Below are 25,994 nucleotides of genomic sequence, written 5' to 3'. Positions count from 1 at the left end.
AAAGGAGGGCTGGAGAGGAACCACTCTGACACAATGCCCTTCATGAGCTTCTTTCCAAGAAAAGGGCCCAGACAAGACAAAAAAAGTTCTTGAGCAACACAGGGGCAGTCCTGCTCCACATAGCCCCAGGGTGGCCCAGGTTGGATAAGTTCCCCCAAAGTCAGACTTCTGGGCTGGGAGAAAGATCCTGGGGTGCTATGCTCACAGCTTCAGAAGCAGGAAGGTGCTAAATGGGCATCACTCAGCCTTGGTGCAGTGGGTGTGGGAGGAGGTGCTGTCTTAAAGCCCTACTCTATAAAATAAACCCAGCTTGAGCGGGGATTAGACAGCAGCTTGATATTATTCAAGGACACATTTAGGCCCTAATGGTTTTCCAATGAAGGGGTAATTTACTACCTGGGGTTAAAACTACCACTGGGGCCTCGGTCATAAACAGGCCTTTTCCCCACACCAACCTACAGCCCAGAAGCAGGGGGCAAGATAGGGCCCCTGGTCCCACCCACAGATGGCTCCCAGAGTTGTGAGAGCACCCTCCCCCCACCTCTCCCTGTCACAAGCCCCACCTGGTGGGGCCCAGGCTGGGGTTTCCAGCTGATTCTGGGATAAGTAGGGCTTTATCTCAAGGGAGAATCTATTTCAAGCCACAATCCTTCTCAGAAAGAGGAGGAAATCACAGAGTCCAAACACCATTTCAGGTGAAATCAGGAGGTTATTAATCTCCCCTCAGAGCAGACAGAAAGAAAAATCAATGTTTTAGAGGAGGGAAAAAGATTCCATTTGAATTAATGGGTTTGTGGCTTCTCCATTGATCTGTGCCTCTTCACACTTTCTTTTTGTGCTTTTGTGCTCTTGGGGAGAAAGGAGAGAGAAGGGAATGGGGAGGGGGGATAGGCCTCCCGAGAAGGAAAAGGACGGTCTAACCTTAACCTTTCTCCAGGAATAATGCTAATTAGCGAGGCTTAATGAGAACTTCCCCAGGAAGCGCCACCCGGTAGCGGCGACCAGACTCTGGCAAACGCAGCTCCAGGTGGGAGTGGGGGGGGGGGCACTTCTGAACCCCAGCAGCAGGAATAAAAATGCAAATGGCACTCCCCACCCCGCCCCCTGACAAAGTGTCGGGCCCCGGAGGACTAGGTGGAGAGCAGCAAGCGGCGGTGTAAATCTAACTTAACCCGGGCGCGCGCCCTCACTCCGGACAGCTGCCCCCGCCACATGTGCCCCATTAATGTAGGAATTGCCCCTTCACTAAGGGTCGCCGACGCCCCCAGCTTCCGCTCCCACCATACAACTAAGAGGGGGCACCGGGTCCGCTCGCTCCCAGCAGGGACAGGGGCCTGCCGAAGTGGGCTCAACTCTGCAAACCTCGTCTCAACTCCCCGCGCCCAGGCAGGGAGCCCCTCCCTACTACTCAACGCTTCCAGTCCTCACATCCCTAAACACAGTCCACTTCCCTTCTCGCCGCGGTCGCGGTGGCGGCAACCCCAACCTGGCCCCCACCCCACCACCTGAGAACGCCTTCCTTCCCAGGACGCGGTGCCTAGCTCGCTGCAAACGGTGTGGCCGCCGCACAATACCGCGGCGCGGCGCACACAATCACCGCCCCCCAGTACCGGCGGCGCGCGCGGCCCGGGAGTGGAGTGCGCCCGGCGGCCCCCGGCACTCCGGGCTAGGCACACCTCTCGGGCACCTCGCAGTCCCCAGAGTGCAGCCTTCACCGCGCCCCCCCACTCGGTCACACTCACCCGCCCCCCGCCCCAGCCCATTCCGCCCAGGGCGCAGCCGCTTCCCTGAGCCCCCCTCCTCAGCCCTGGCACAGGAAGCTCCCCCGCGTCCCCCTCCCCGGAACCCCCACAGTCCCCCGCCCCTTAACCGCAGCTCAACGGCCGGCGGCAGCGGCGGGAGGAGGGGAGAAGCGGCCGGGGGCCCAGAAACTGCCCGATCTTGGGGATCCGGGCCGGACTCCGTACCTGGGCGGGAGGCGAGGCAAGGCGGAGACGGGCGGTCGGGCTCCGCTAGTGAGCGGCGGTGACAGCCCCACAGCTCCAGCTGCCGCTGCTGCTGCTGCCGCCGCGGCCGCCCGGGGAGAGGGGCTGGCACCGCCGCGGCGCGTCACTGCCCGGCCCGGGGGCGGGGGTGGCCAGGGGGAGGGCTCAAGCAAGCGGCGGCGGCAGCGGCGGCGCCGCGGCCGAAAGGGAGGAAGGAGGAGGGGGGCACCGGGCTCGGGGAGGCGGGGGAGGGGGGCGGGACCCGGCACGGGGCGGGGGCCGGGGGAGGGGAGCGCAGGGAGGGAGCACGCTAGGGGAGTAGGAGGAGCAGCAGGAAGAGGAGGTGGAGGGGCGGGCGAGAGGGAGTAGTGGGCACGGGGGGAGGGGGAGAGGAAAAGGAGGCACCCAGTGAGAGGAGAAAGGAGGGAGAGGCGGGCAGGGGGAAAGGAGGAGGAAGAAGGGGGTGCTGGGCCAGGTAGGGGGGCAGGGATGAGGGCGCACTGGACGCACCGCCTTGCGCTTCTGGGGGAGAGCGCTCTTAAGGGGGAAGCGCTTCGAGGAAGATCCTAGCCTGGGGCTGAGCCCGGGAAAGAAGGCAGTAGGGTCTGTGCCCTCCCCTCGCTCCTGGAGCCACAGTCTTCGGGTGTCGGTTGAGGGTTGGAGGGCACACAGCCGGCTCTCCTCGTTCAGGGCAGGAGAGGAGAGACTTGGCCCAAAGAAAGTGACTCAGGCACATTTGGGAACTCTCGGCGCCCCGGGGCCTTTGGGCAGCCCTCGATCCCCGCGCGTCTTCTGGTTCCCCGGGACGCGGGTCTTCGCTGGGCGGGGCTGCTGGGCCGGCAGCTGAGCCCCCGGACAGTGGGAACCAGACCCAGGTCTGGGAAAGCCAGGCGCGTGGCTGGCTCTCTCCCGGGCCCCCCACCCACACCTCAGGGCCCCCCTTTTCTTGATCAAGTTCAAGCTCGGGCTCCTCTGAGAACTGCCCACTCCCTTCCCCCTCCCTCTATTCCGCACCACCTCGCCTCTTTACTCTTCCTTTGTCTCTTCCTCACCACTTATTTTACACCCATTCCCGCACCCCTCCTTATTCCCGGCGGGCTCCTGAGAGTCCTGTCTGGGCTCACCTGTCCGACCCAAACATTTCAGCGATCCCGAGTGCCCACCGCCGGCTCGCTCCCGACTCCCTCCCACCGGTCATTGTGCTCCTCTAGCCCACACCGTGCGGGCTCCTTACAGAGCGCTACCTACGGTTGTAAAGTAATAGGATAATATCAAGAATGCAGCTCTGTCCCAGACCTGGACGCGCACTGCACTCGGAGACACAGCATCGCAGGAGGGGGGACACTCGCGCGGATCAGAGACGCCGTCCTCCAGACCGCGTCGGCCTGGGGTGCTGGAGAAGGCGGCGTGGGGCGTCGCGGGGTGAGGATGGGGGGCCCTGGATCACGGAGCTACCTCAGATTCAGCCTGAAACAACGCGCTCGTCCCCAAACAGCAGAATAGAACCGACAGAGAAGATGGGTCAGGGGCAGATGCCCACCTCCCCAAATTCACACCCTCCTTTACATCAGATCAACCTTAAGAAAAATCATGTGCTTTAACGGGGATGGAAAACTGCTCTCGTGGAATTCTGTGAGGAAATGGCCAAACACCAAAACAAAACCCAGTAACGATCCCACCTCCTGGTTCCTCTGGTCGCATCCGAAGAGAAAGGGCAATTTCTACTGACTCTACACTACAACTCATTCACAGCAGAACCAAAAAAGAAGAGAAGACAGCCACCGCGATTGTTTGCAATTTTGAAACAGACTGCCTTTAACCTTCCAACTTTTTTTTTGTAAAAAGCCTTTTTTCTTTCTTCCACTGAAAGCTTGGCATTGTGAACAATCCGAGGTAAACAAGGCTCCCTCTACAGGTGAGAGTTGGAAGTACAACACCACCGGTTCAGAGCTCAGTATATTCACCCATTAGAAAAATGAAAAAACAACACATCAAATTAAGGCACACAGACTTCCTTCTGCATGTGCTGAAGATTTTACGGTCAATATACGACTCACATGTTACTCATTAGCACCTTGTATCCCTGATATCAAGTGTGTTTTCAAACAAATTCACTATTCCCAGTTTTCTCTGTGAGATTTTTCTTGGTATCCTCTATAGGGGGGCAGTTTGGAGACTTCATTACCTGAATGTCCACATATGTTGGTGCCCAGTAATGATTTTTAGAATTAGTGGCCACAACCCTTCAGTTCATCCAGGGAAATGTGAACTTTTCCAATATGGAAACTGTCCTTCCTCATTCTGAAAATGAGATAATTCAGGCCCAAGATTTCCCATCTCTTTCCGCCACATTTCCAGAGATCTTTGACTTTTCCTGGCCTGAGTCACTATGTCACAGTGGTGGTGGACATCTGGGCTTGAAATATAAAGCCAAAGCCAACAGAAGTTCAAAGGTGGAATTGAACCCAGATAACCCATTTCTTCTCTGACTAATAAAAGAGAGATAGTACTGCCCAGGAGGGCAGAGCAGTGATTTTCTCTAAGCATGAAATGTGAACTCATTTACCATCCCTGAGATAAAACAGCCCCAGCCCCGCTGAACCCACAGAAAGCATCTGGGAGCCCTGGAGTAACCTGGCTGTTTAGCGGCACCAGGAATTAGGCAAGTTTTACGTGTGCTGAAGCCTGCAGAAATCCCCTGTGGGAGCTGCCACTCCTTGAGTAACCTTGTGTAGGTTGCTTTTAGTGTCCTTGTGCCTCTGGACAACTCCCTCCATCCTTAAAGTGGCCACAACACAGGTCCTAACAAGGAAAGACATGAACTAGTTTTATGACCACTAATTCTCCCAATGATATGTCCTAGTCTGGTGGGAGATCATGGCAGAGAAGGCTCCTCCGGTCTGCTTGCAGGCACTGTTCTGCCTTCACGTCTCCTCCAGGCTCTGCAAACAGGGGGTGCTTTTGTAAGCGAATAGTTGGCGGGGCATTTGCTCTATGGTTTCTTAAGCAGCAACCCCTCCTTGGAGCCTCCGATATGAAATGGGCCTGCTCCACAAGTGAAGACCTAGCCATGAGAAACGGGGGATTGTTACTGGTAATAACAGGATCTTAGTGTGATCACAGCAGATGCTGTTTAAGCACCTCAAAGTATTAGAAAACCCATTTATCCCTACAAATTACTTATTAATAGAAGGAAACATGTACCTGCACAATGGAGAAATCTGCCAGATATGCCCCAACCAAGTGATCCAATTCAGCAGAGCGGGGCCACCTGACACAATATGCTCACCTCCTTGCCCTGGCCGGTTTTGCTCAGTGGTTAGAGCGTCGGCCTGCGGTCCAGAGAGACCTGGGTTCGGTTCCCGCTAAGGGCACGTACCTCAGTTGCAGTTTGTCCCCGGCCCTGATTGGGTCGTGCGGGTGGCAACCACTCGATGTGTCCCTTTCACGTCAATGTTTCTCTTTCTCTCTCTCTCCCTCCCACTCTATCTGAACAAAACATGGAAAAATGTGCTCACCTCCTGAAGGGATGCAGTGGGCCAGGGAGAGGGTGGGGGAGATGCGGGTGAGAAGGCATGCAGGGCCAAGCACCCAGAGCCTTGTACACCACTGTGAGGTATGTATGCAGATTTTATCCTAAGAGTGAGGAAATGATGCAATCTTAATTATGTTTTTAGATCAGAGGAGATGAGATTATAAGGGAGAAAGAGTGGCAGCAGGGAGACCTGTAAGGAGGTCTAGCCACGAGTCTAGAAATAGTCTAGCCAAATGGGACCAGTTCAAATTCTCGCTCTGACACTAGACAAGTGACCTCAGGCACCATACTTAAACTTCTCTAGGCCTCAATTTCCTCATTTACAAACTGGATAATAAGATAGTGTGTTTAATGTAGTATTTGACACCAAAATGTCCCCTTTGAAATGAGAAAGTGTGGTAGACAGCCTCCAAGATGGCCACACACTAGACCCTGTCACAATGAACAGGGTTGTGAAACCAGTGGGATAGTATGAAAATGAGGGTGTATGACTTCTGAGGGTAGGTCATAAAACACAGCTTTATCTTTTCCCCAGAGGGAGTACTTGGTAAATGGGAGCTTTTATCATCATCAGAATTCTAAATTTTTACAATGACGGTCATATCCCTCTCCACAACGCTGTAACAGTTTAGTCAACCACCAGCAATAATATCTGGCAATTCTCATTTCACTACACACTTGTCAGCGCTTAGTATTAGCAATCTTTATCATTGCCAGTCTGAAGGGTGAAAAATGGCATCCTTATTTTCCTTTGCCCTTCTTCCATTTGGGAATGTGAGCAGGTGTATGTGTATCATGTTTATTGGTCATTTGTATTTCTTTTCTTTTCTTTTTTTAGAACAACCTGATCACATTCTTTGTCCATGTCTCTACTTGGGTTGGTGGTCTTTTTTTTTTTTATAAGAAGTCTTTGGAAATTAATCTTTTGTCATAGATTTTACAAATATGTTTTCCTTTTGTTGTCCTTTTATTTTATGAAGGGATTTTTTTGCCATATAAAAATTTTGTATCATCCATTAATTTTTTAAATGAGATTTATTCTTAAAAAATTTTTTTTTCCTTTATTAATTTTAGAGAGAGAAGGGAGAGGGAGAGATGGAAACACAAATGAGAGAAAAGAACATCAATTGGCCACCTCCTGCATGCCCCCCGCTGGGGATCTGGCCCACAACCTGGGCATGTGCCCTGACTGGGAACAGAACTGGTGACCTCTTGGTGCAGATTGATGCTCAACCAGTGAGCCACACCAGCCAGGCTCATTCATTAATTTTTTTTTTCCTTTAGGGTTTTAGAGTTTCAGGTCAAAACAAAGATTTTTTCCACTTTAAGATTATAAAAGTAATTCACTCATATTTTCTTCTAGAGCATTTATAGTTTCATTACATTTAAATCTTTATTCAATTTGTAACTTAGCTCCATATAAATAGTGAGTTGAAGATCTAGCTTACTTTCTTAATGGCTATCTAAGTTGTCCCAAAACCATCTTTTAAACAACTCATCCACTGATTGGAAATGCCATCTTTATAGTACATTAATTTCCCATTATTTTTGGAATTGTCTATTCTATTCTATTGGTCTATTCTGGTCCCAATATTACAGTTCTAGAATATTTTAATACCTGGTAGGGCTAGCACCTCTACCCCCATGAACTGTCTCTTCCCCCTCATAATAAAGACAATTAAACCCATGACACAGCAGAGAGGCCCTTGAGGTGAAGCACAATGATATAGAAAGGAGGGATGTTTCTGCCTGAGGGGCTGTCCTAGAAGAGGTGACATCTACTCTAAACCAAGAGAAGGCAGAGTCCCACACACAGTAGGAACTCATCACTGTGTGATACAGGAACCTGCCTTGCCCACTGCCCAGCACAGCCTGAGGTCTGCGACAGAGCTCTGAGTTAAGTATACCATCCTCAACATGGGCCATCCTTTGTAACTCTCACGGAGCATGCACCTACCTCGTCTCCCTTCCTTCCTAGCACCTTTGGAGAGGCTCAGCCAACAATCCAAGGCCAGACACACCTGGCACTTCCATTCCGAGGTGTGCACAAAACACATCTAGAATGGGCATAGCAGGAGTATTCACAGTAGCCCCATGTGTCTATCAGAGAATAGATAACTGTGGTACATCTACACTGTGGAATACTACTCAGCTGTAGACAAGCACAAACTAGTTCTGCATGCCTCAACACAGATGTCTCTCACAGACGTATGCTTGTGATCAGAAGAGCACACGCCATATGATTCTTTTATATAAAGTTCTAGAATAGGCAAACCAATCTATGCTATGAGGGGTCGGGACAGTGGTCACCCGGGCTGCAGAGTGGTAACTGGAAGGGGCACAAAGGGTCTTTGGAGTGCTGACAGTGTTCTACTTCTCCATCTGAGAATGGTCACAGGAGATGGATTCAGTTTGTAAAAATGCACTGAGCTGTCCACTTAGTGATATGTGCTCTCTTCTGCATGTGTGTTATACTTCAAGAAAAGTTTGACAAAGAAAAAAAAAAAGCCAAGGCCAGTTACCATGGCTGGGCAGCTTAGAGCTTGGCATAATCAATCACTGCAACCAACTCTATACGGGCACCCGTGCTGGATGATAGTACACGTTACCTTATTTAATCAGCCACATAACAAAGTCGGCATTAATGGCCATTTTACACACGAAGAGAAGGGGGCTCATTGAGGGAGATTAAATGACTCATCCAGTCACCCAATAGCGAGGATACGGGTGCTCAGGGGACATGTCCACAGTCACAGTGCTGGAAGCTAGTGGCCATGCTGGGGTTTAAATAAGGGTGTGTTGGTCTCCAGAGCTCATGGTTGGGCCCTGCTAAGGTGGGACCACTGAGCTGGACAGCATGACACTGCGCCTCACTGACCTCTAGCAGAGCAGAAAGAGGAAGAAGCCACCAGAGCGAGTCTGGGCCCTCAGTGCAGCCAGCGGCTTCCCTCCTTTCCCTCGGGCTGGGATGTGGGAGTGGGCTGAGGCTGCTGGCGGCATTCAGCCTCTGGCCAGACCCCAAGACCTCCAAGCAACCCCTGAGGGAGGCTGGGCCTGAGAAGTGGGCTGGGGAACAGGAGAGGGCCCCTCTGCAGGCTGTAAAATGCTAACTTCATCTGCTGCTCCAAGGAAGACACGCTGGGAAATGGGAAGAGGCTACCAAGAGAAAGGGACAGGCAGCACTTTCCGTTTCAGGTGAAATCCTGTCGTGAGAGCCCACGGGTGGTGTGTGTGCGTGTGCGTGTGCACGTGTGACGGCCAAGGGTTCTGGGGCCAGAGCTATGGCACAGCACGAAGACCTTTCTGGTGGCTGGAGCCACGTGACTGGTGGCCAGCATCTAGGTGGGGGAGCAGGGTAGGGGGCAGGTGACAGGAGACATGTTTTGTTTGCTTTAAGGCCTTTCCTCGGTGTGACCTCAGGCAGGTAGGTGATAAGCCTTGGTTTTTTCATCTCTAAAATGGGGGACAACAACAGGGACTTGTTTCTAAAGGCTGATGTGAGGCTTAAATGCAGTCATGCCTGCAGAGGGCTGGACTGGTGGCCAGCACAGAGCACCTGCCCAAAACTTAGTTATCATTAACGATGCCGACAACGTGAAAAATGAGTAACTAATATTACTGAGCCCCTACTATGTGCTGGGGCCTGGCCCAGGTGCAGGGACTGCGCTGGTAAGATGAGCGGACCTGGGCCTGTCCCCGTGAAGCTGAGGGTGCTGGTTCAGCTGGGCCCCTGGCTGTCACTACCCTCACCAGCACTTTCTTTTTCCTTCCTCTTCTTCCTCCCCTTCCCTTGGGAAACAACAGCATTAATGTTGGAGGGGCTAGGACTCTTCCTCTCACTACGACTTTGGACAAGTTAATTAAAGCTCTCAGAAACCGAGCCTCGGTTTTCCCACGTTCTCTGCGAGGCACCTGATGCACAGAAGCCCCTCCACAACGGTTCCTGCTCTCTTCTCTCCCTCTGCTCTCTTCTCCTTCCTTCCCACCTCCTCTCTGCGTCCTGCCCTTACTGTTCTTTTCCCCTGCTGTGCCCGGTACCTGTGGTGTGTACTGTGGTGCCTTGGCCACTTGGCACCCAAAGGCATTGTCAGTTCATGGTGCCTAGGCCCTGGCAGACACTGTGAACTGACTTACCTGATACCTAAATTCAACGTTTCTCCCTTTCTTTTCTCAACTACAGAGAGTGGCGAAATGCAATTCTTTATTTTATTTTTTTATGGTATGACTCCATTTATTAAAAACCTAACAGCAGGAAAAATTACAGTGCTTCATGAGGTATGCTTAAGAAGGAAAATGCAATTCTTTCTTTCCCAGACTCCCCTGTAGCTGAGAGTGGCCATGTGACCTGTTCTGGCCAATGAAATGTCAACAAAAGTCTGGCAACTTTCTGGGAAGGTTTTTGCTTTGCTGGACTAAAGCTTATACCACCCCTTCCCATCTTCCTCTCACCTTGAATGTGGCCCAGTTGGGTGGAGAAACAGCAGCCAATTTGCAACCATGGGGAGAAGGTCACCAACCCAACATTGCCAACATTAGCACCAACAGTGGCTCCTCCGTTCTTGTTTCAGGAGGAGAAAAACTTCATGTTTTACCATACAGTCAGCTGGGTTTTTGTACTTTTTACTCCAAAGCACCCCTGACTGACTCACAGTGCTCCTGTTTGTGGATAGCAAGAGCCCCCCACTCGCAGGTGGCCTTTTCTCTAGAGTGTGGACTCCTCAAAGAGACCGAGGAGGGGGCCGTGGCCGGGCACCTGTTGTGCGCACTGTGGCTCTTGGGGGAGACAAGCACTCACTTCCATTACTCATGGACTCTGCAGGAGGGAAAGGGTCCAGGCTACTGCACAGGTGTGCCTGGCACATCCTGAGCTACAGCAGTGTTCCAGTGAAACAGTACCTTCTGTTTCTACCCCATTTCTTCTTGAGGCACGTGAAGCCACTCCAAACCTCCAAGCCTTAAAATGACCATGGACCTAGCAAGGCATGGGGTCTGTTACTCATGTCTGCCAAGGGGAAAACTGCAGGAGAGAGAGGAGTGCGCCGCCTGAGGTCAGGCTGCTTGCGGTCGTGCCGAGCTGAGCCTCTCTCCCCGGCTGTCTCGTGTTCTCCAGCCCAAAGCTCAGGGCTATCCGGGCCCTGTTGTTGGGTTGCTGCAGAAAGGTGTTACTGAGGCTTCCTGGGGATGGGAGGGGCAGGTGGGCAGAGCTCTGGTCCCCTTTCCCGGCAACATGCCGTCCTGCTGCTGACCCTTGCACACTGGACTTCCTCCACTAAAGAGTTTCCTTGAAGAAAGGGGTTCCTCTGTCAAAAAGCAAACTTTGTAAACCGTTGGAGTCTGGCCCAAACCTGCTGTCACACTAACAGGGAAGCTGCAGCAGGGAGAAATGAAAGTCAGACAGCGGTCAGGGGCAGGGCCACACCTAGAACCAGTCACTGGACTCCCTCTTGGGTGCTCATCTCCGCTTGGGATCACCCCAGTTAAGCACCTACTCTTCTCTGCCAGAGGAAGATGGCGCCCCGAGGCTGCACACCGCACATGACTAACTTTGCACCCAGTCGGCAGGCCCCGAGAGCTCTGGCCTCCGCAGGCTGCGCGAGCTTAGCCCACGCCTGTCTCCCCCCCCCCCCCCCCGCCGGCTCCCTCTCTCTTTCCCTGGGTCCTGGCCCTCTTTTTGCTCCTGCCTCAGGGCCTTTGCCCTCACCGCCTCCTGCGCCTGGAAAGCCCTTTCCTCTTCATTGCTCAGGGCCTGCCACTTCTCAGCACTCAGGACTGGGCTCAGTGCCACCTCTCCGAGGCCTTCTCACCCAGAGGCTCAGCCTATCACTGGACCTTGTTTTAAATCTCTGCCCCAAACTCACTTTTGTGTACTTTTTCTTGATTGACTTGTTTATCATCTCTATAGCCTGTAAGCTCCCTGAGAGAGCTCTTATCTGTCTCATTCACTGCTGAATCCTCGGTGCCCAGAACAGTATCCAGAACATAGGATCTTAAATGAATTTTGAATGAAAAAGGAGGAAAATTTTTTAAAAACTATACAAACACTGGATCACAGGGAGGGCAAGGGTCTGGTGGGCTGTGAGCAGAGGCCGTGGGCCCGTCTTCTCCTGAGTGGAGGTGGGAGAGCTACCAGCCTGCTGGGGACCCACAACTGGCCACCAGTGCAGCCGGCACAAATTCACGGCATGGCACCGTGCTGTCCCGCTCTCAGAAAATAAGACAGAAAGAAAAGGCCTGAGGACCATTAATGAGGTAAACACAATCATAACCAGGAAAAATCCTGCCCATGCTTCTTCGAGTCCACCCAAAGCCATTATCTCTAATTGATCTCCAGACATCAGCTGCTGAAGTGTCTGAAACCCTCCTGCATCCTCCAGGTCTGGTTACAAAGCCCCAGCACACTCACCACCGGTTGGGGTCAAATCTCTGGGAGCAACCCTTTGCTGGGGAGCTGGGAACTGTCTGGGCCCCACACGAGAAGGAACCATCAGTCTGGCAAGAGTCAGGGTGGGTCAAGAGCCTGTGTAAAACCCACCACCAATCTAAACGCTCAACCGCCAGAAGCTAAGCAGCCTGTATTTCAGAGCCTTACTTCTCAACAAAGCCACCAACAGTCTCATCCTCAAAAAAGTGTGACAAAAAACAAGTAGGGCTGCAAAAAGCACCCTTCCTAAAACATCCCACTTGCTCTAGATGAAGGAGACATTCTACACACTGGAGTTAGGAGATTAGTTATTAAAAACAACAACAAAACTCTGGTAGGATTTAGCCACAAGACACCAAGGTCCCTCTGGGTCTCAGTCAGGCCAGGCCCAGAGTTGGGGGATCACGAGGTCAGCGATAGGTTCAGTGACCATCTGGATGTTTCCAGCCATCCCTTCCTGGCTCAGACCAGGAGAGATGTGTCTTTTCCTGTTGAATCTCTCTCATCCTTAAGGACTGAGCAGTCAGCTGCCCAGGATGCCTCGCAGGGGTGTTTACAGTGAGATCTGAGATGAGCTGCTGCCTCCCATTCATGGAGGCCCAGGTAGCAGCTCCTGACCTTGCTCCTGGCTTTTCCCTTGACATAAATAAAGCACCCCCAGGCTAGCCCTGCATGCAGGATTCTGCTCATGGCACCAGGCAGCTCTCCTGCCTGCACCAGTAAATTATGGGCACTGCGTGCATTTTCTTCCTGGATAATGAAGTTGAAAGGCCACATCGGCATCCTTGCATATAGGGGGGTGGAGTCAGCAGCTTGGAAGGGCGCTGAGCCTTTAGGAGCTGAAGGAGACAATGAGCTGTTTAGGTTCAGGGTATCTATGAACTCCATCAGGCAACTGGCTTTCAAGACAGGATGTCAGTTGTTTTTGGCTTTTACCCCAGACGGCTTCAGGGAAGAAGGAAGAAACAAGAGGTGCAGACCTCTCTGAATCCAGGCTGCCCTGGCAATGCTCGTTTTCTCTGAGTGTTTGGAAGCTGCAGCAAGTTTCCAGAAAGCACCTAAAGATCCTCAAAAATATACACTGATCACTAAATTAATGCCTCATAACAAAGATGTTTGACAATGGGTTTTACACTCCCTTCTTGTCTTCTCAAAATAGAGGTTTCCAAGAAAACATTCCCTCTCAAGTTTAGAAGTGCCCATCGGAGGATGGGAACACGGGGCTGTCAATATTTATAGCCCCCCCCCTTCCAACACTGGGCTCCTGATGCTCCTGGCCCAGAGTCTCCCGTTTGTTGCACTGACAGAAAGGCCTGCAGGAAAACTGTCTTGTTTATACGGCCAGACCAGTGGTGCCTCTGCAGTTTTTTACCCCCTACCAAGAAGGAGATGCAAAATTTTTAGGCATTAAACACTTTTCCCCCCAAATAACTTTTTTTTCCCCAAGCCAGGGAAACTTTCAAAAGGAGGGACAACAAAAAGGAACCATTTCTACTAAATATAAAAACATTAGTCTTAATACTTAAAATGGTGTGGAGCTGGTACGTGAACAGACACAGAGCCCAAAGGACTGAATAGAGGTAGATTCTGTTTCAGATGGAAATTTAGTAATTTATAAAGGTGGCATCTCAAATCAGCAGGAAGAAAATAGATTCTTTAATAAATAATGCTGAAACAAAAGGGGAAAGCAGGATCTGTATCTCAGAACATGCCAGAAGGTCCAAATGGATCAAAGATTAAATATGAAAAATAAAAACATGTATATTTTTTGCTCTGTCAGCTAAGAGGGTCTAAAAGAAAGGATGCCCCAGTAGAAATAAGCTCACCTAACATCCAGATCTTGTTTTTTTTTAATCCTCACCTGAGGACATTTTTCCATTTTTTTTGTTCAGATAGAGTGGGAGGGAAAGAAAGGAAGAGAGAGAGAGAGCGAGAAACATCAACGTGAAAGGGACACGTCAAGTGGCTGCCACCCGCACAACCCACCAGGGCCAGGGACAAACTGCAACCGAGGTACACGCCCTTAGCGGGAACTGAACCTGGGTCTCTTTGGACTGCAGGCTGACGCTCTAACCGCTGAGCCAAACCAGCCAGGGCCAGATCTGGTTTTTTAACATGACTCTAATGTAAGCAATCAGAGCTCCTGGGTGATATGGCTGAATCCCGGCTGCCCTGGCAATACTCATTTTCTCTGCGTGTCTGGAAGCTGCAGCAAGTTTGGGGCAGGAAATACATAAGATGATCCTGAACCATACTGTGGTGCCATAAAGTAAAGAAACATGAAAATAAAACAAAATGAAATGAAATGTCATTTCACCCCCCCAAGAATCAAAGGGGTATTGTCAAAATATCACAGGAGCCAACTGAAAGAGCTCCCAATGGCCAAAGCTAAAACAATCTAAGCAATAAAATGAATAAAGTAGCATTGAATTATAACCCAAACTATAAAATAAATAACCATATAAATAAATGACTGAATGAATGTATAAATGAGAAAGGAGAGAGAAATCTCCCATGCACGAGAATTCCAAATAATGCAGCTGTATACTTCATCGTCAAGGAAAGAAAGTGTAACTCCTTATTCCTTAGGTGTGGGCTGCACACAGGGACTTCCTTCCAAAATCTCCATTATGGCGAAGGCAGGGGCATGGGAGGGAGACAGTAACTTTACAGTGGTGAAACCTGACAAACATTTTTGCAGCCAGGTATGACCAAGGCCAACACCAATAGTCATGAATCATGCTGACAGTATGTACCTTTGACATGAGGTGGTACAAATGGCACTCTATGTCTGTGGTCTTCCTCCTAAAAACCCATCACCCCAGTTTTATATATTAAGAATAACATCAGACAAATCCCCAAATTCTATAAAATACCTGACCAGTACTTTTCAAAACTGTCAAAGTTATCAAAAACAAAGAAAGTCTGAGAAATTGTCATTGCCAAGAGGAGCCTAAAGAGACATGACAACTAAATGTAACGTTGTATCCCAGATGGGACTATGGAACAGAAAAAGGACACTAGGTAAAAAACTAAGAAAGTCTAAATAAACTATGGGCTTTAGTTAATAATAATGTAGCAATATTGATTCATTAGTTGTAACAATTGTATCATACTAATTTAAGATGTTAATAATAGGGGAAACTGTGTGTGTGTGTGTGTGGGGGACAAGTAATATGAGAATCCTGTACTGTCTTCTCAATTTTTCTGTAAATCTAAAATTGTTCTATAAAAAACAGTCTATTAGGAAAAAACACACACACACATAAAAACACTAAAAGAAAACAAGGAAGTAGAGTGGAGTTAGCCCTTTAAGACTCAATGCAAAAACCATTAAAGAAAAAATTGATAAATTAGAGTACACAAGAATGAAAATATAAAACACACACCATAAGCAAGAGTAAAAGATGGAGGGCTAAGGTTGCAAAGAAAAAAAAGAGGCAATGGCCTATTTCAGGGAATCAAATGAAAGAAAATGTAATCACAGTATGCTAATTGGCTCAGCTATGAAAAATATATACACAGTCACAATAATATCAATAATGATATGCCCTCGCTGGGTAGCTCAATTGGTGGTCCCAATACATCAAGGTTGTGAGTTTGATCCCCGGTCAGTGCACATATTTAAGAATCAACCAATGAATGCATAAATAAGTGGAACAACAAAGCAATGTTTCTCTTTCTCTCCCTTCTTCTCGCTCTTTAAAATCAATACCTTTTTAGAAAAGATGATGGTGATTTATCTAAATAGAGAGGTATAGATATATTGAGGGATGGAGGAAGGAAAAATAATGTGTGTTTATGAAAGTGTATACAAGTGTAAATACTGATCTTCCACAGCAAGATATTAAACAACCAAAACAACCCAAATTGCCTCAAGACATCAATACATACAAGTATTCATAATACATTATTAATACAAAAATAAAATGTCTGAAGCTTTAAATGAAATTAAATAATTAAAAACACACACACACACAAACCCAAATTGAAAAATCAAGAAATAGCAGTATGAGCATGTTATTTAGAAATAGGAGGTAAAACACCAGAAGAGACAGCTGAAAGATAAGAAAAAGATGTCTATGAAAGTAGAAATTGAAGTGGAGACACTGGGGCAGGGTCTGCTTTTTTAAAAATACATTTTTATAGATTTTTAGAGAGAGAAAGGGAGAGGGAGAAAGAGACAGAAACATTGATGAGAGAGAAACATCGATTGGCTGCCTCCTGCACATCTCCTACTGGGGATCAAGCCTGCAACCTGGGCATGTGCCCTGAGCGGGAATTGAATGAAAGACCTCTTGGTGCATGGGTCAACGCTCAAACACTGAGCCACACAGGCGGGGTAGGGTCAGCTGGTTTTTAATATAATTTTTAAAATATGCATTCTATTGACAAATATAAAAATGAATACAAATAACCAAAAACAAACAAACAAAAAAAGATAAAGGGCTACCTGAGAAGCTGTTTCTGAGGGCAAGCCACCCTGGAGTTATGGGGAGAGGCATAAGGCAGAACCTGAAAGCAGCTACCCCACCGCACATCTCACAACAGAAATGCTCCAAGGATCATTTTTTGCCTGGAGAAATACAAATAGCAGCCTTGGTCAAGCTCAGTATTTTGGTTGATTTTTGTTTTTCTTGCCATAGCACAAACCATCGCAGTGCTAGGGATTTACTGAGACAGAAAAAAGGTTTGGACTGTAGCTTCTCAGAGCTTGGAAATGGAGCCAGCCGCATTTCAGGCCTTTCTAGGGCTCTTATGGAAGCAAGCTGGGCCCCCAGGGCTCAGCTACGTAAAGTAACAGGCTGATCCCAGAGGCCTATTGAGGGCGTTGCAGAGGAGGGAGGTGAGAGATGGAGCAAGAGAAGCAGGCCAGCAGCGGATCGTGAAGGCCAGGAATCGGGAAGAAGGGAAGGAGGCTGGGAACGGAGAGAGTGGTCCTAGCTTACCTTGGTGGGAAGTGGATAAGAGGGACTATGTGGCTAAGGCAGCAGACCCCACCTTCTCACAAATTCCACAGGGTCCACACTATGCACATTTCTAGATAGCAGACACAGATGCTCAACATTTGAAGATAATAGTCTAGAGAAGAGACTACAGCAAGACAGTAGCAAAAATTACAAAAGGTGAAGAGACCAGTGATGGGGAAGATGCTGAGAGCTGTGAAAGAAAGATGCTGCTTTTCATGGTGAAGCCCAAGGTGCTCTTTATGTTCAGCAGAACCTGAGGTCCTCAACCGCCCACAAGGGCAGACCTCCAAGGTCAAGAGGCTCTGAAATCTTACTGGGAAACTATTTCTTGGCTCAATATAAAATCTCTCTCCTTGCCCCATTTAATGTCATTTTTTGCCTTGAACGTTTAGTTATTTGACATTAATAGCTCTGTCCTCTCTTTCTTTTGTTTTCATCTTCCTTTTTGTGTCATTTAAAATGTCTTTTATAAATAACAAATAAATTTTGTCATTAAACACACACACACACACACACACACACACACCCTTATCTGAGTATTTTTAACTCTTTAGTGAAATTTAACCCATTTACATTTATTGTAATGTACTGGTGTTTGGTCTTGTTCCTGTTAGATTACTTATGTTTTATTCATTATATCTCTTTTGGTCATTTCTTCTTTTATTTCCCCATTTAATTACTCTTGATGGGCTGATCAGTTTTTCTTTGTTTCTTTTATTTTCTTTAGTGATTTAGAAGTTCTATTTCTAACTCATGGAGATTACTCTTTAATTTAATTTTATTTATTTATTTATTTATTCATTTATTTATTTATTTATTTATTTTTATCCTCACCAGAGGACATTTTTCCATTTTTTGTTCAGATAGAGCGGGAGGGAGAGAGAGGAAGAGAGAGATAGAGAGAAACATCGATGTGAAGGGACACATCGAGTGGCTGCCACCCACACGACCAACAAGGGCCGGGGACAAACTGCAACCGAGGTATGTGCCCTTAGCGGGAACCGAACCCGGGTCTCTCTGTACCGCAGGCCTACGCTCCAACCGCTGAGCCAAACCGGCCAGGGCTACTCTTTAATTTTAAAGAAACACATCTGAACCTCTGCCCTCTTAAGAAACCATCAAAGCTTTATACACACCAAGCCAAAGCAGGGGACACGGCAAAGTTTCCGTTCTGCTATATTTTTCCTGAGCTCATACCTTGCCTGAACCGCAGGGCAGCCTGAGGAAGGGAAAGGAGGAAATCATTATTGCTATCAAGTTCTAAAATCTGGGTGTCAGAGTCAGCACTCTGGTAAGGTGGCTCTCCACAGGTAAGAGTCCTGTGAGTCAGGCACTATTTAAGTAAGTGACAGGCTCTCGCTGGAGAAACCATTAACTGTGTTTATCCTTTGGGTCTGCCCATTTTCTTGGGGCTTTTCTGAGCAGGAAGGAGCTTGAGAATGTTCATGAGAAAAGAAAGCCACAAAAAGGGGTAAGGACGTAGAGGTAGAAGGAACAGAACCCTGCTTTAATCTCTCCCTGTCCCACAACCTGGTCCAAAAGATACTGATAAAAAAGTGAGTGTGGTCAGGCAATAATGGAAACAACCCAAATGTCCGTCAACAAATGAATGGATATTTCCATAAAATGGAAAACGGAAATGATCTATCCATAAAATGGAATATTATTCAACCACGAAAAGAATGTGGTCTGTCATATGCTATAACACAGATGAACCCTGGAAACATTGAGTGTGAATAAGCCAGACACAGAAAGATAAATATATGATTCCATTTATATGAGGTACCTAGATATTCATATTTATAGAGATAAGAAAGTAAAACAGTGGTTACCGGGGGCTGGAAAAGGGGGGAATGGGGAATTATTACATAATGGTTACAAAGTTTCTGTTTGGGGTGATGAAAAATTTTTGGAAACAAATAGTGGTAATGGTTGCACAACACTGTGAATGTACTTAATGCCACTAAAATGTACATTTAAAATGGTTAAAATGGCTAATTTTATGTTACATATGTATTTTTTTATTAAAATTTTTTCTCCTTTATTGATTTGAGAGAGAGAGGAAGTGAGAGGGAGAGACAGAAACATCGATGAGAGAGAACATCCACTGGACGCCTCCTGCATGCTCCCCACTGGGGATCAGGCCCACAACCTGGGCATGTGTCCTGATTGGGAATCAAACTGGCGACCTCTTAGTACATGGGTCGACGCTCAACCACTGAGCCACACTGGCCGGACTATGTTGCATATATTTTACCACAATCAAACATAAAGCGAATGTGGAGAGCTATTCAAAGTGGGCTTGTTTTCTTCCTCACTTAAGAGAGATGGGAGACCGAGAAAGTTCCTACCCAAATCCTTGCCTAGCTCCCCCGGTGCTGACTAAGGAAATATTGTGACCTTACTTCCAAGAAAGGCCTGTGCTCTGTCTCCTCCTCCTCCTCTTTCCTTTCCCTCCTCCTTCCTCCTTTTTCCACCTTCCCCAGCCCAGATCCTCCTAGAGTTGTTACCTCTCAGCTTCCCTCACCTGGACCCTTTTAGACTATTCAAATCTCATTTGAAGGAAGTGCATGTTCCCTGAACCACCTGGCAGGTGGTTACTGGCTCCTTGTTTCTGTTTTCTGTCCTGGGTTATAGTTCATGGCTGCTGTCTTGTCCTCTCTACTAAGAAGAGCTTCTTGAGAACAACCACACTGTCTTATTCCTCTTTATGGCCCTGATTTCTTACACAAGGTCATTCACCGTGTCTATTAAACAAAAGTTGCATAATAATATTACTGTCAATAGCAGTAGGGGTCATTGGAACTTCCTCCAGGCTTCTAATATGCCTGGCACTGGACTCAGCAGTGAACTTGTTTTGTGTCATTTCACTCTTAAAATAACTCTATGGGTTAGGAGTATTATCATTACTCTCGAGTAACTGATGAGGAAAAAGAAGCACAGAGAGGTGAAGCAGTTTGCCCAAAGCCACACAGCAGGTAGCTGGTGGAACTGGTCAGTTGTGTCAGCCTTACTCCAGGGTCTTTGGTTTAGGTGGGTGGGCTGGAATCCTGGCAGAGAACAGTGCTGCTCTATACTGGCCCCCAGAAAGGAGCAGGGGGGCCAATGTTCTGGCAATGCCAGGACCCCTGAGCAGAGGCTACCGACCCTGCACAACCCACTTATGTGTCAGGGGGAGGAAGAGTCCTGCCCCTCCTCTGCCACCCTGCAGTACCCAAGGAAAATTCTGGGTCAGGAGCATAAGGAGGAGGAGAGGGAGGCAGAGGTTAATGGAAGGAAGTAAGAGCCTCCATCATGTGGGCTTAAACAATGGAGCCGTGCACCACTTCACACACTGCTGGGAGAACCATTCAAACCATTAGCGGGACATTAACGCTGCTCCAAGAACTGGAGGGGAGGCGGAGGAAGGCGCTGACAGCCCTCCTACTCTGCCACGGAGCAAGGAGCTGGGGGCGTGGAAACCAGAAGAGAGCAGAGCCAGGGGTGAACCTCTGGGGTCTCAGCCTCTGCTTCTATGAAATGAAAGTATGTGTACAGGAATGAACACAGATCATTTGTCTTTCTCCTTCGGAATCTGGATCTGATTTCTAGTGCACGTTCAAACACTGGAATCTCAGGAACAATCAGGACGTCACCCATAATGTGGATATCAAATTACATATGTGCCTTTGCAGATAACTGAGCCTTCACAAGAGAGGGGAGAGCCCCCCTACCCTTCACCCCAACCCCAGTCCCCAGCCAAATTCCTCTTTGGGTATTTCCTTGGGCATTGTATATTTAAGGCGGCCCCAGTTCCCAGGCCAAACAAAGCCTGCTCTGCCAGCATCTCTGCCAAGGATGTCTTCCCTCCCCAGTGCCACCGGGCACTACTCCATCCTAATGAGCACATCCCCGTTCAGTAAGTGTGGAGAGAAGCGGGGGCTCTGGCAGGTGCACAGGTTCAGGGATGGACAAGGTCTGCGTTTCCATTCGTGTCGGTGGTTGTACAACCTTGAGCAAGTGCTGCCCTTCTGGGGCCTCAGCTATGGTAACTGTAAGATGAGGACAATAACATGGCCCTGCAGAGTTGTGAGGGTGAAGGGCAAAGTGTGCAAAGTACTGGACCCACCTGCCTGAAACAGCACCCTGCTTGCTCCCTTGTCCCTGGTCTGTTCCTCCTCTAAGCTCTTCCTATAGACTCTAGTGTTGATTTTGTTTCTCCTTTTCTCTCTCATTGAACTGTGAGCCGGAAGGGCAGAGACTTGGCTCTATTCACCACTGTCTCCTTGGCACCTGGCTCAGGGGCACAATGGATGGATAGATAGATGGATATGGCCAGAGAAGAGAGTGAATGACAGGAAAATTATATAACCGGCTTATTTGGTAGGTGCAAACATCAAGGCCCAGAGGACAAAGAGACTTCAAATAATATAAAAACTGGGCATCAGAAAAATAAAGCAAATTGTAAAATGGTGAGTACAGGATAATCCCCTTTCTATTCAACTGTCTGGAAGGGTGAACCCCAAAATATTCACAAGTGTTCTGAGTGGTGGGATGATGGTAATTTTTATCACTGCACTTTTGCTTTTTTTTGGCTATGATTTTTCTACTGAGGCTGCATGTTACTTGTGTAATTACATTTAAAAAAAAATGTACAACAAAATCCCAAATGAAACAGAAAACATCCCCTGGCCGGTTTGGCTCAGCAGTTGGAGCGTCAGCCTGTGGACCAGAGAGTCCTGGGTTCGGTGTCCGCTAGGGGCACGTACCAAAAAAAAAAAAAAAAAAAACAAAACAAAACTGGTGGCCGTGTGAGGATGAGGCCCAGCACTCCGTGGTGTATCCTGCCACAGCCCTGGTGGGGCTTTGAAAGATCCGCTGCTGGGCATGGCACTGGCTGGTGCTGGGTCCCAGAGTGCCTCCTGCATCCCTCCCTGGAACCTCACCTAATCAGAGAATGCGCAGAGGAAGTCCACATTCATGAGACCTTCAGACCCTGCCGCTATAAGAAATGTACTCATCATCAGTATTCATCATCAACTGAATGAGATTTATTTTATATCTTTATGAGAGTTTCTCAAGGACAAAAAAAAAAAAAGATTTTCATCAGGCTACACTCTCCTATTTTCAGCTTAATGTGGTCACCGCAGTGACAGCTCTTGGGGTCTGTGTCTTAGGATGAAGGCCCGATGAGGGTCAGGTCTGACCCCCAAATGTCTTGTACACTGAAGGCACCATACATTTTTGCCACAGTGAATCAGACCTCAAGAAGAATCTTTTTGTGTGTGTGAATATTGCTATAGTGGACTTTCATATTACCTAATACCCCGTGGACAAGAACCCACCTCCCAGCATGTTAATCTGACGTGACTGGACAACAAGCAATGTGACTCTGTCCATTTCACAAGTAAACCCAGCACCTGTTCTCATCTGCTCCAAGCAAAGTGAAGGAAATGTTCCACTTGCCTTACTCCTTTTCTCTTGGATATCTAATGCTGGGAAGAAATCGTTAAGTTTTTTTTTCACCCAGAGTTTTTAGATGTAGAGCTTTGTTCGGCATTAATAAAATATTTTATCCTGGCTCCCAGTGAATTTAGATTCAGTTTATTTTCCATGTAGCCTATGTAAGTGATTTGCAAACACTACAGGTGTCCTCTGCATGTCATGGTTAGAGTGATGAGGAAGGAATGAAACCACTTGTGCAGCCTGGTCACAGGACACAGATTTGACAGCAACAGAGCCAGTCAGGTGGCTGTGTTTGAATAGGGGGCCATCCACCCACCCCAAGGGGACCCTGCTCTGACTTTGCTATAGGAAAGGAGCTACTAATCAAAAGATATGTATTTTTACAAGCTGAAGAATCAAACACGTCTGGGTCCTTGGCCCTTCCTTGCCGCTGTAGATAAATAATCTGGTGAGCAACGTGATTTTTTGTTTTGCCATGTGTCTGGCTATAAAAGAGAGATAATGGTGCTGCCTGAGAGGCTGAGGCCTTGAGAGCTCAGTGCTGTGCATGGAGCGCTGAAGACTGACAGATGAAAGGCCCTCGGCACAAGGTAGGGTGCTGCTTCTCCTGCCGGTGTGCAAGGAGGGTCTGCCCTTTGGCCTCCTGCAGCACACAGGAGAGAGTCAGCTACTTTCAGAGGGCCCATCTGGGAAGCTACAAATGAAGGCAAGGCAAGAAGACACAGTACAGTCAACACCACTGTAAGCAGAGGCCAACCCAGTCTCCGCCGCAGCCCTAGGCAGCTCTCAGAGCACCCTGGGAACAAATGCCTTCCCACAATCCTCCCTTCCTTTGGAAGTAGCCTGAACCTCACCAGGGCAATTTCTCCATCTCACTTCATGAACTTCAATTCTCTCACAGACATCCATCAAGTCCCTAACACTGTGCTTTCCCCTTTGTTCAGCAGCAGAACTCCTCTCACTTTCTGCACCAGCTGCACCAGCCTTTCAAATTCTCATTGGCTCTATCCTCTCTCGAGCCACAGGGTCTTTGCACAAGCTGAGGCCTGGAGCTCTGTTCCCTTCAGATCTTGATCTCAGCTCAGACATCGTTTTCTGAGGCAAATCTTCCCTGACCCTGCCTCAATCCGCCCCCACTCACGTCTAATTACTCACAGTACCACATGCCCCACTGCCCAGCACTTGTCACAGCTGTACCGTAATGGGTGGTTAATCTCTCCCTCAATTTTTTTTTTTTAATTTTTAAAATATGTTTTTATTGATTTTTTAGAGAGAGATAGAAACATCGATGTGAAGAGAGAAACATCCATCAGCTACCTCCTGCACACCCCTACGGGGGATCGAGCCTGCAACCTGGGCATGTGCCCTGCATGGGAATCGAACGGACGACCTCCTGGTGCATGGGACAATGCTCAGTCCACTAAGCCACATCTACCAGGCTCTTCCTCGATTGCTTATGGCTACCTTCTAGGAGCTGGCTATTTGTGTGTGCTTCTTTTGTGAGTGTCTGTCTCCCCCTTGATCAGAAGAACTAGGGATGGTGGTGTCTTTGCTCATCCCCAGCTCACAGAGTAGGGCTCCATGAATATTTGTTGAATTCCTGAATCCTTGCTAATACTCCCAGCAATAGTCTTAATCCCCCCACCGACAGTAAGAATTTGTATAACCAAACGTAATATAACAGGATCCATTAATGAGGGGTCACGGGTGGGTTATGTGACCACTACTGGTCCTGGCAGGGGTCTGGCCCTAGTGCCACTCTGTAGGAAACAAGGAGCCGTGGGGCCTTACTCTGGGCTGTTCCAGCGACTCTGCACTCCGCTCCTCCTCGCGGTGAGGAACGAGATGCTGATAAGAATATGTGAGAAGCCAGGTGCCTGTGACAGTGTGGATGGTCAAGAAAAGAAAGGCCATGAGCTCCACTAGGCAGTCAGAGGAGCTCCCAAGCTGAAGCTGCTGGGAGGTGTTTACATTTTACCACCCTTCCTACTGACATTCCTGCACAGAAACAACGTTGCCATTGTGCGTAGAAACCCCAATGCCACTTTCCCCACTGACATTATCTTTGATCACCTAAAGTTTCTTAGGGATGCAACCATCATAGAAGGGACACTCTCAGGAGAGAAAACACCAGAGACACAGAGACACCAACAGCTCTATCACCCAGAGCAAATTGTACTTCATTCAACCTTGAGGGGCTGGCTGTGGTGGGCACGCCATCCCTCCTCCTCAGGGGAGTGCAAACTTGGTCTGTTCGAGCCAGCCAGCTCAAATCCTCAAACTGGTGCCACAGGCCCGGATGCGATCGGAACACTTCCTGCTGCCTCACCTTGGAGCCGGCCCTGGAGCCACCACCTCCTCGCCCCCTGGCTCCTGTGACAGCTCACACTCAGGTTGTCAAGGTGACCAGCGGTAAGCGAGACAGCATGCACCCAGGGCTTGAAGTCAGACATTTATTGAAAGAACCCATTTCCCTGGCCAGGCCACAAAGGGATAGTGAGTTCAGATGTCATAACAGATGAGAACACTCGAAGCTGGAGGTGAGAGGTTATCACCCTGGTTTGAGGCAGTGGTAGAGGACGGAGGTGGCACTCACTTGCCCTCCTTTGAAAGATAGGCTACTTGCTTCGTGAAGGGCTAGAAGGTGGACTGTGTGGGGAGGCAGGCAAGAGTGGTTTTCTTTTAATAGCCTGTTTCCACGGTGCCGGACAACCCTTGGCAATCCACAGCTGGGGAGTCTTGGACAGCCAGGGGCCTTATCTTACGCAGGCCACCCGCCAAGGCCCATCCTCCTGTCCTGTCTGGGCCCCAAGAGTGACAGAGGCCACAGGCTGGCAGCCAGGGCCCCTCCTCTTTCCTCTCCCTGGGGAAAGGAGGTGAGTGATGTAGCAGACAAAGGGCAGAGCAGAGACAGAACCACCTAAGAGCCAAGGTCTACAGCTCGTACCCTCCCCCTCCCTTGTCCCTGCCCTTGGGGAAAGTTTTGTGAAGCATGAGCTCCCTGGGTTTCAGTGAAGACCCAGCAGGGCTGTCTGCCCAGCAGACCCTGTAACTAGGAACACATTCTTTCCCTCCCCTCTCAGCCTGGACTGCACAGCCCAGATAACCAGATAAGGGCCTCTTTGATTTCTAGTGTGTTTACACAGGCTGTGGCACCACATCTTGGGAAGAATCAACCACATCCAGGCAAGTCAGGACGCCTCCGGGTGGGGTGAGGGGGGAAGGATGCCTTACCTGTTCCTGGGAATTCATCACACGCAACTTCATCTGCTTCAGGTACGTGGAGGTGAGGGGCATGTTGTAATCAATAATCCCGGAGACCAGCGGAGAGGGAGGCTCGTTTTCTGGCAGAAAGAACAAGAGGAACCCTTTGAGTCTGTGCTGTGGGCCACCAGTGGGGCACACCCTGTCACCCATATGGAGAACCCAACACAGAACCGGTGAGGAGGAAAACACAGGCCAGAGGTCACAAATGTGCAGCTCACCCACCATAACTGGCCCATAGATGTGGACTGCATGCCACTGAACATGTTTTGCAATCCAGTGCTAGTGTTTATTTTTTTAATTATTATTTTTTTTATCCTCACCCGAGGACATTTTTGCACTTATTTTCAGATAAAGCAGGAGGGAGAGAGGGA

The 25,994-nt window shown here is 48.7% G+C and overlaps 1 protein-coding gene across 2 annotated transcripts in view; it reads right to left on the bottom strand.

Moving 5' to 3' along the window:
* NOL4L (nucleolar protein 4 like) overlaps positions 1 to 25,994 on the bottom strand; it is a 122,063-nt gene that overhangs the window by 32,757 nt on the left and 63,312 nt on the right. The window contains exon 4 of one of the 2 annotated variants that reach the window (XM_036244918.1): positions 25,591 to 25,700. In XM_036244918.1, the coding sequence (XP_036100811.1) occupies positions 25,591 to 25,700 (110 nt within the window). Of the gene's footprint in view, positions 1 to 1,967; positions 2,184 to 25,590; positions 25,701 to 25,994 lie in introns of those variants that run through there. The other variant, XM_036244919.1, reaches the window with a different exon arrangement.

This window comes from Molossus molossus, unplaced genomic scaffold (assembly GCF_014108415.1).
Source record: "Molossus molossus isolate mMolMol1 unplaced genomic scaffold, mMolMol1.p scaffold_m16_p_6, whole genome shotgun sequence".
NCBI lineage: Eukaryota > Metazoa > Chordata > Mammalia > Chiroptera > Molossidae > Molossus > Molossus molossus.
Note: the sequence above shows the minus strand (reverse complement) of the source record. Positions and strands in the feature narration are given on the sequence as shown.